This window comes from Aphanomyces invadans (assembly GCF_000520115.1).
Source record: "Aphanomyces invadans strain NJM9701 unplaced genomic scaffold supercont1.62, whole genome shotgun sequence".
Taxonomy (NCBI): Eukaryota; Oomycota; class Saprolegniomycetes; order Saprolegniales; family Verrucalvaceae; genus Aphanomyces; species Aphanomyces invadans.
In genome coordinates, this window is record NW_008580207.1 from 129,983 (window position 1) to 139,913 (window position 9,931).

General features: G+C 54.3%; 3 protein-coding genes across 3 annotated transcripts; all 3 read right to left on the minus strand.

Moving 5' to 3' along the window:
- Window positions 1-3,602: 3,602 nt before the first annotated feature.
- Window positions 3,603-3,995, minus strand: H310_14161 (hypothetical protein; the record flags this gene model as incomplete). Its single annotated transcript, XM_008881959.1, has 2 exons — window positions 3,603-3,899; window positions 3,948-3,995. 2 exons carry the CDS (start codon window positions 3,993-3,995, stop codon window positions 3,603-3,605), a joined length of 345 nt encoding a protein of 114 aa, XP_008880181.1.
- Window positions 3,996-4,183: 188 nt separating this feature from the next.
- On the minus strand, window positions 4,184-6,295 carry H310_14162 (hypothetical protein; the record flags this gene model as incomplete). Its single annotated transcript, XM_008881960.1, has 4 exons — window positions 4,184-4,519; window positions 4,999-5,196; window positions 5,751-6,142; window positions 6,196-6,295. The coding sequence occupies 4 exons, from the start codon at window positions 6,293-6,295 to the stop codon at window positions 4,184-4,186; spliced, it is 1,026 nt and encodes a 341-aa protein (XP_008880182.1).
- Window positions 6,296-9,235: 2,940 nt separating this feature from the next.
- H310_14163 (hypothetical protein) lies at window positions 9,236-9,864 on the minus strand (the record flags this gene model as incomplete). The annotated part of the gene is made up of 2 exons (XM_008881961.1): window positions 9,236-9,765; window positions 9,792-9,864. 2 exons carry the CDS (start codon window positions 9,862-9,864, stop codon window positions 9,236-9,238), a joined length of 603 nt encoding a protein of 200 aa, XP_008880183.1.
- Between the last annotated feature and the right edge of the window lie 67 nt (window positions 9,865-9,931).

Consider the following 9,931-nt stretch of genomic DNA (forward strand, 5'->3'; position numbering starts at 1 on the left):
ATTATCAGTGATCGAGATCCAAAGTTCACTAGTCAGTTTTGGGAAGCTTTGTTGAACATCATGAACGTGAAACACTACATGACCACGGCTGGGCGAGCGCAAAGTGATGGAGCCATAGAACGGCAAAACCGAACTTTAGAGGATGCTCTACGTTGCCAAGTGTCCTACTTGGGTCACGACTGGACTGAACATCTCGGAACCATCAATATGCTCATAAAGGACTCGTACAAATATCGACGGGAATGACCCCGTTTGAAGTTGATACTGACAGAAAGCTTCGCAATCCAGTGTTGAATGACGTATTGGCGTTGAACGAGTATGCGAAGACCTTTGCTGAGCGACGCAAGGAGTTGCAAAAGATGGCCCTGGACAACCGCGAAAAGGATCAAGCCCGCCGAAAGGAGTACTGTAATAGTAAGAGAGCTGATTCAGCTATATTTGTTAATTATTCTAAGAATACGGGATTTAAAGTCGGCGACAATGTCATATTAGCTACACGCGACATTCCGTTAAAGCATGCACAGCTACTCGACAAGCGAGAAAAGTCAAAGTTCGTACCGCGATTCATTGGTCCCTTCAAACTGGCATAATCAACTCAAATGAGATGCGGTTGGCCCTACCTGCGTCAATGTGGCGCCAGCATAACGTCTTCAACGTTGACCAGTTGAAGCGCCACGTGCCAAACCCATCTCGATTCCAAAACCGTCCGATTCCAAAGGCTACGCCCCATGTCATGGACGACAAAGGAAATGAGTTCTTTATCGTATTGTGCTAAAGCAACGGCAATTCAATCGCAAAAAGAAATACCTTGTTCAGTGGCATGGTTTGCCAGAGCACGAAGCATCATGGGAGTTGGAACGAACAATCTAGCACGTTGCGCATTTCAAGAAGCTTGTTCAAGACCTACGCGAGAAGACATGAGGGATCAAGGCGACATCAGGGGGAGAATGTAGTGACCAATAGGGGTTGACTAATGATGTCGTGTGTGCGTGGTCGGTATGAGAAGGCCGCTCGCCAGCCGTACCCGCGACACGGTCACTACAGCTCACACCGTAGCCCAGCCAGAGACAGTGACTGGCTTTGCCTGCCGGACTCACTCTTGGCTTCCTGCTCTCGAAAGAGCATCTTGGACGCCTCCAAGTTACTGTCCTCGAGGCGGTGTGTTCGAATGGACTCTGCCCCAGTCTTCCGTTCATCCTCCAACGCTGCCTGGTCAGCTGCCAATTGAAGTTTCGTTTCTTGGATTTCTCATCTAGTCGCCGAGCCACTTCCAGACAGCGTAGTTTCATACTGCACATGGAACTCCATCGCCAGCTCCTTCACTACGTCTTGGCTCTCGGTGTGGGTTCGGGTCGACCCTTTGCATTCGCTCTTCAAGGACTCGTCTTCCAGTAGCCTAGTGGATTCAGCTTCTTATGGATCGTCGTGGACAGTTCCAACTGGACCAATCGATTCATCACTTCTTGCAATCTCACCGACTGGCTTTGTAGGAACAGAACGTCCTGCTCCAGACGAACACAGACAGGACAAGGCTGTTTCCACTCCTCAGCGAGTTTCTTCCTCTTGAGGGTCGCTGGTTTTAACTTCTCCAGTTGGCTTTCGTGGCAGATCACCTCTTAAAGCAGTAACCTGAACGCATGATCCATCTTCTTCACGAGTTCGGCCTTCTCCGTAGCGCGTAGGACATTCTGCATTCTGTACTCCGCCAGAAAGGACTTTTGCTCTTGCGATGCCTGTACTTGGAGAGCACGCACGTCTTCCTGGAGTTGGCGTACCAAGGCTTCCACTAGCGCTTGGAGAATCCCCGTCGGCCTATCCGATTATTCTTGTACTACCAAAGGACTTCCCGGTTTTCCCGGTGTACACCAGCGATCTCACGATGTTTCGCTTGTAGCATGCTGGTTGCCGCCCTGGGTTCCTCGAACCACTTGCTCCATCTCACTTGACACTCATCCAATTTCGCTTGAACAACCTCCCGGACCGCCCCTTTGCATGTACTCCGTGAGGCTTCCAATTCCATCCTGTAGCTGTTTTGAAGCGACTCCATGGCTAGCTGGAACTCGCTCTAGCGGCGGGTTTCGTTGGCACTCGCGGTCGCCATGAGAACATCGGCCGCTAGCATCAAACGAGAAACTTGAGCATCGAGTAGACGAGAGCGATCCTCGTTGTCCCGTTGGAAGAATTTGAGTGCCTCTGCCTTTTACAGATACTCCACGTTTTGGATGATATGGCCGAAATTTTCTGCGACGCCTCATCGACCTTCTTCAACACGATGGCAATTTCAACCGGGAACGCCTTGTTCTCCTCTTCCCACGGTTGCTCAGCCGGTATTTCCTCAATCATCCCACCGCAGGAGGCCTCATGTGCTATGGAGACTTGTCCCTCGGTTTCGAAAGAATTCGACAGGTTTCGCGCAACTCCAGTCCGTGGCTTGTCCACAGAGTCGAGCGCAATACGAAGTGGTCAGCGTCAGAAGACACGTCCGGCGAGCCATCCCTTACCTAGTCGCTACTACTCAGGGGCCTGGACAACCAACTCCGGATGCTGGTCCTCTTTTTCGGACAGATCGAGATTGGCCTACCCGCGCGGAGCATTTGACGATGCGCTGGGACTCGGCTACGCCTTGGTGCTCAGGGGTCTTCACCGCCAAGCGAAGCGACTTTCACTGATGCAGAGGGGCTTGTTGTTGGTTGTGTGTCGACACTTTGACTTTTCACGCTTCCCTTGCAGACGCGTTCCCTGCTTGTCGATCAAATTGACACGGTGTAGTGAGTCCGCGCCTTGTTTGTCCGCAAGGCTTCTTTCTTCGGGAAGCAAAGCAAATCCAAACAGGGTTACTTCTCATTGCCTTCCTAGTCAGTTCACTTCGTTCCCCTCAATACAGTAGCAACTTACCACGACGTCCTGGTCGTCCCGTACTATATCGTCCCGTACATTCAGCATCCAGCAACCGACCTCAGCGAGGTTGAGCTGGACTCGGGGCGCACTCGACCAGTGCACTTCCCCCTACAATGGGTGACCAAGGGTGAGTTCCAACGCATGACGCATCTCTTCCACGCCGTTGTCGTGTTTGTGGGAATACACCCACTTGCGAAGCAGTACGGGAACGTCTTCGTACAGGTTGAGGGCTGGCTCCAATTACTCCTGTAATACCACCGCTGTGACGGCGCTTCCTGCCTCTTCTCGGGTGCGTCTTTCAGGCTGAGCCACTTGACCAGGATTTCGTGCTGCCCGTAGACTACACGGGCAGCCAGCAAGTCTTCCTCATGGAAACCACCTTCGCCGTAGGCAGCTTGATCCAGAAGGTCTTCGCCCGCGCCGTTCGCTGCTTCGCTATACAGCTTCAGACGGCAGGCGTGGTGCACAGATTCGTTGAATGGGGGTACCAGCTGTTCGGTCGCCATCACATAATTGGTGATAACTCGCGTGTTTCTTGAGGGACCATGCCACGCCAGGGCTAAATTGCTCTGGTGTACGACCGTCCCGACTAGGACGTAATCGCCAACGTCAAAGTTAGTCCACTTGAAGCCTTTTTGTGTGTCTAGCTCTCGCCTTGCCACGTAGCTTCTTGCTACGTGCCGACACATCACGATGCATCTCGCCTAGCGCGTTCGCAGGTCTTGAACGTGCTTGATCCGGGACTTGTCGAACCAATCCACGTCCCGAACTTCCTTGGTCGTCGGATGGACAATCCCGGACAACGGTGGGGTTGCGTCGAATCCACCAAACGCCGTCGCAGAAGCATGGCCACCAAGCCGATTCGATAGCCGGTGGTTGCGGGCACCTTGGAAGAGGGGTAGCACCATTGGCCACTGCGTAGCTGGGAGTCGCCATTCACTCAGCAAGGCTATCATGGTCTGTAACAGCATTTTGTTCACGACTACGACGGATCCATTCGCCTATGGATCCGTCGTCACATGGTGGTGCGCGCCGACTAACTTGCGCACCTTCTCGATAACTTCGTTCTTGAAAAGGGTCCACCGTCGGACACCCATGTTGTGACTATCCAAACGTCGTGAACCAATCCATCAGGGCGGCACCTGTTGCCGTGGCGACAGCATTCCGGGACGGAAACAACCGGACAAAACCGCTCATGTCATCCTTGACTACGGGCATGTGCTTCAAGCCTTCGTCTGACTTGGGCAGAGACAACCAGTCAAAATGGATGAGCTCGTTGGGACGCTCAGCGTGCAGAGCAGATCCCAGGGGGCGGGGGCACCATGTCGCCATCCACACACATGCAATGGAGACACCGCGTGACAAATCCGGTCACGTCGGCCTTGAGCGTGGTCCACTCGAACTTCGCCGCGACAGATTGCGTCGTCGCCGCCACGCAACGGTGGCCAGCAGCTCCTTGGTGGGCGATCACACAGAGCCGTTGTTGGAGATCCAGGTCGACGTCCGGGAACCAAATCTTGTCGTTCGGCGTGACATAAAACTTTATGTCGTCGTTCCAGGTCACTCCATCAGGTGGTTGACCGTCGTCCTGCAGTCGACTCTTCTGAGACTTGAGGACCGACTGGGCCGTTGACCATTCGACATCCTTGTGACGTAGGGGTGAAATTAGCGCCGCCAGACGTCGCACACGAGCCACCGCTGGCGTCGCACCCCAGCGACTGAGAAGGTCCCCCCAGAAGTTGTCTTCACCCGAAACTGACTCGATGATGTACGGGAAGGTGGACATCACCAACGCCCAGCGCTGGAGCTTGTCGTTTTGATACTTCACCATGTTTGGGCTTCGGCCGCGTGGGTTGAAAATGCACGAGGTTGCGGTGGTCCGTTAATATACGGAACCCACCGGGATTATCATCATCCGCAGATCGCCTGGGTCCTTCTTCGGCACTATCCGAGGCGCCGCAGCTCATGTCGCCCGGTTGTTGCGGTAAACCAGTCCGGCGTCTTCGAGCTGGTCGACATGCCGCTTGAAAGACTCCACGTGGTCAGGTGGATAGCGACGCATCGAGCTCTTGACTGGTACTGCATCAGGTTAAGGCGGACCTTGAGGGGCTCCTCCTTAATTAGGGCGTCATTCCCGACGTCCGTTCGGAACACGCCCACAAACTTGGACAGCGGTTGTTCCAAGCGCTCATCGTCTTCATCGCGTAGACCGAGGCTTCGCGCGTCTCGACCTTCGCCGCCAGAATCGTCTTCACCTCGGCCTCGCAACGTCGACGTCGGTCTCGCCCGGCAGCAAGTCTAGCACAGGAGTAGAGCACTCCATCCTGGCCTCGGAGTCATCGTCCTGGGCGACACGACGGGACGTGAACACCCGATTCACAGCGACTTCAGCAGACGGCAGGTACTCGTTGTCGGACATGTCCCACTAAGGTTTGAGATACCGCGCCTTCACGAACAGCGCGTCCGTAGATGATCCCAAGGACTCCATCACGGGACAGCTGTTAATCAGCACGTCGGCGTCTGCCTCGTAGTCGATCCAGACGGGCACGCCACGCAGTAGGAGAGGGCCACACGTCCGTCGTGAGCGCCACACTCAGTCATAAACGACGGGGTATCATGACCGGTTTGGTATCCTTCACGTACGGGTACAGGGCGGTAGGTGTGTCGTACACCACCACCTGGGTAGCACGCCCGCCTTCTCCAGCGCCGTAATCAACCCCACGGAGGCCCCGTTGACGTTAGCACCAGTGTCAAGTAGCAGGTTCTCTACCACTACAACGTCGGCCACGGTGGCACCACCTTCAATCTCCAACGTCAATTACATTAGCTGTCGGACGCGCCTCGCGGGAAACCTTCCACTTTTGTATCTGCGCCGCTATCAGCGCTTGCGCCTCACCAGGTGCCGTATTCGAGCAGTCCGTGACCTTGTGAGCCGTAGACTTGAACTTGAGACGCGCAGCAGGCTTTCGCGCAGGGGCAGACGGTGCGTCCGACTTAGTCGCTCTGTCCGCGGACCGGGGCTTCGCTGAACCAGCTCCCCCGTCCGGGTTCTTCTCGTCCGGCCTCTTCGGCGCAAGGCCACGACCGTCTTGGCTCTTCGCCGGCTTGGCAGGATTCTCCTCGTCTTCTGCGCCGCCGTAGAGCTGGTAACCGTTTTCGAACGTCCGCAACCAGTTGACGAAGCGAAACACGTCGGAACGCAACGGTTTTTGACTTGCAGTTGCATTTGCTTCCTGACGGGTGACTGGAGCATCGACGGTCGAACTGCCTTGACCGTAAGGTCCACGACAACTTTACCTTCGTCCTTGAGGATCCCCTCTTGGTTGTTGCGTTCTAGGACCTTCTTGAGCTCGTCAAGCAACTTCCCCACTCGAGAGTCGGCGTCCAGAATCTTCATGTCAAAACAAATGGTCGCCTCTTTTGGGTGTCCAGGTCACGTGGCTCTTCTTCAAACGCCATAGAAAACCACGCGATCCACTCGGACTCCGTGACTTCGTCGTACGGCCGGTTAAAATTGCACAACGCCACAAGGCGCTTCGTGAAGTGATCGACACATGCATGCACAGGCATCACGAAGGGTCTAGCGCCGGCCGTCTGTAGCGCGTTGATTTGGCCCACGTACTCCTGGTAGGCGCATATAAAACGCGGCGCTCCTGCTTGGTCGAGCCGCTAAAGCTCTGTGCTTGGGGAGTCGCCGGCGCATGAAAAAAATCACGGGACGTCTTCGCCCATGTCGACGTCATTCGGAACGTCTTGAGGTTGTGACGGCTGTTGACTCGCTGTCGCGCCAGTTGTTCGCGGTTGCTCTTGTCTAGTCGCCGGGCCAATGAAGACGTCGTCCTCACCAGCCGGTAGAGGCACTTGACTGAGGTCTAGCGGCCAGCCCCCGGCTGCCGCTCCTGCCGCCGGAGCGTAGGCAACGCCACGTCACCAGGGCATGTTCATGTCGATCGTCTGCGGCTGTCGTCACCGCGGAGATCGGAAGGGCGCAGGCACCGAACGTTCCACGGTTGCCGCGCGTCAAATGTCGGGAGGTACGACCACGCTCCCTCGACCGCGACATGTCATCGTCACCACGTTGCGAACGCGATCGGTCTTGTCCGTCGTGATCACTTTCAGCCATTTCAGACTCGTAGTGCACTAAAGATATCTTTATTGTGAGTTCGCGCCGTGTTTGTCCGCAAGGCGTCTTCCTTTCGGGAAGCAATGCAATTCCGAACTGAGTTACTTCTCATTACCTTCCTAGTCAGTTCACTTTGTTCCCCTCAATAAAGTAGCAATTTGCCAGGACGTCCAGGTCGTCCCGTACAAATTGTCCCGTACGAATCCATCCAACATCCAGCAAACGATCTCAGCAAGGTTGAGCTGGACTCGGGGCGCACTCGACCAGCGCACACGAGATTTCCGTGAATAAGATCTTAGTACGTGTGGCAGAGGCAAGAGCTCGACAGGGAGCGCCCACCGTATCCTCAGGTAAATGTGTCGTCAAGCCAAATGTCAATGTCGAAGGGAAATCATCTGCTACCATCCACCTCCGCGTTGGAGCTTGTCCGACACGTCAGCCACATCTCTCGTTGATCTCAACAATCTGGACCATGAGAGCCCAAAGTCGACTGTGGGATTGTTAACACACAGGAGGAGAAGACATGTATGGTTGAATTGACAAGGTTTGAGGCATCGGAAATATTTATATGGGAACTGTGTTCTAAATTTTCTAAATGTCAAATGTCGCATTCAAAATGGAAACAATTGTTGCGGGGAATTGGTCAATGAATAAGCAAGGTTGAGGCGCGAATCATGACAAATTGGTCAACTGCGTATCATGCCAAGGGGTCCTAAGCTCACATATATAGGCATCGAAATGGGCGAAATATTGGCCTGGAAGCACGAGAAGATATCCAATCGCGAGATTGGACGTCGACTCGAACGACCTAATCCATTAATGCGTTTGTACCAGAAGTCCCCGAGCGCGTACGGTACGAAGAAGCGGTCGGGAAGAAGCGTGAAGTTGACGAATCGTGACATACATCGCATTTTCTGCATCGCAATCGTATGAAACTTGTAAGCAGCGCAAAGCGCCTGGAGACTATCGGTGAGGGTGACTGCCCGCACTGTGCTCAACGTGCTGAATCGAGCAAATTCATCAAAACGCGAAGAAGAAGCCGGCACCGTATCTGAAGCCGCATTCCAAGAAGGCGCGTCGTGCTTTCGCTGCAAAGCTTATGGCGAAGCTGGTTTTTTGGCGTCAAATAGTCTTCTCGGACGAAAAGAAGTTCAACTTGGACGGCCTGGATAGGTACCGCGCGTACTGGCGAGACCTCCGTGGTGACGAAAAATGTCCTCGAAACGGGTCAGCGGTGGTGGCAGCGTTATGGTCTGCGGTTCAGTGAGCGTGTTCGAAAAGTCTGCTATCACATTCCTTGATGAACGACAAACGTCGGGCGCTGGAGACGTATCTGTTCCCGTTTTCGGGGCGAAGTGCAAGAGCGTTTCGAAGACGAGATTGCTGTTTTCCAACAAGACAACATCTCTGTCCACGCTTCCAAGATGACGTAGAGTTCCTTAAAGACTAACGCGTCTTCCTCATGGACTGGCCTAGCAAGGGCTCCGATTTGAACGCGAATGGGAATGTTTGGTATATTCTAGCCCGCCATGTTTATGAGGGTGGGCGACAATTTGACAATGTGTCTGATATGAAGCGGCATATTGCTTCGTCGTGGAAAATGAAAGGTACTGACTGCTTGAAGGTGCTAGTTCACACCATGCCTACGCGTTTGGCTGTTGTTTCGAAAAATGGTGGTAGTATCGACTGTCAGCGTAGTCCACATATATGGTCCCCGAAAGATACATCGCAATTTCTAGTAGCATTGGGGTTAATTAGGTTTAGATATTCTTGCACTTACACCTCACTACCACAATGCAAACTCTTGTGTACGACGTAGGGCGTGGTCAGATCGAAGCAATTATTTTGCACTATGTAATCAGCAAAACCAAGATTTTCATTTTCGCGTAAGATTATTTCGCGCACTGTAGCACACCTGCCTCTTCATTCCTCATGTTGACAAGCCCTTCCTCTGCGTGTGCCCTGTCACAGCGACCGTGCATGAGCACATGCATACTGGATCGATCCTGCTAGTTGGAGGAAGCTAAGTGGCATGCACAACAAGCAATGCGTGACGGATTGACGATGGGACACAGGTCCAACGTGAATGGACATTTTCAATAAACAACACTTATGCAATCCCATGTCTCAAGAACACATCAAGGGAGTAAACCACCCACGACACACATGAGGACTCCTTTGTCCAGGCGATGGGATGGGGGGTCGAGGGAGTGTTCAAAGCAGCAGCGCTTGGTAGCCCTCGTCGACGTCGACACCCTCGGCCATCATGGCTTGACGCTTAGTCGCCGCGACTGCGACGGCCACCATGACGCCACCCACGACAGCCAGCATCGCAACGGACGACGTCGCGATGGGTTCGGACGAGGCCATCAAGGCAAGCACGCTTGGCGATCCCGCCGCCGGTCCCTCGCACCGCTTGATCGACTTGTCCGACTTGAGCGCTGTGCACGTCACCTTGCTCTTTTCGTCGGGGGAGTTGCAGCAGCTCAAATCCGCTTCTGGTTCAAGCACGACAGTCTTCGCCGCGCCTTCGACAGTCGTCGAGTACACGAGCGTTCCGCCGCACGCCTGGAACGGCGCTTGGACGAGCGGCGCCGTCTTCCCGCCAAAGTCGTTCCACGTGTTCGTACACGTGTCCTTGATGTACTGACCGTATCCATAGACCGAGTCTTGGTTGAACCGCGGGTAGTCGCAGTTGCGGAGCGTCACGACCTGCTTGCGGTGGCGCGTGGTGACGGCAGCGCCTGGCGCGTTCGATTGAAAGGTCAACTTGCACTGGGCCGTGGCGGTCGTCGTCGGCGCGTTCTCGAGCTTGACGGCAATCGCGACTTCCAGTCTCTCATCGCTCGACGTCTTGATCCACGACGTCGATTCCTTCGTGTTGTCGTATTGCCACGTGCAGTCAAAGCC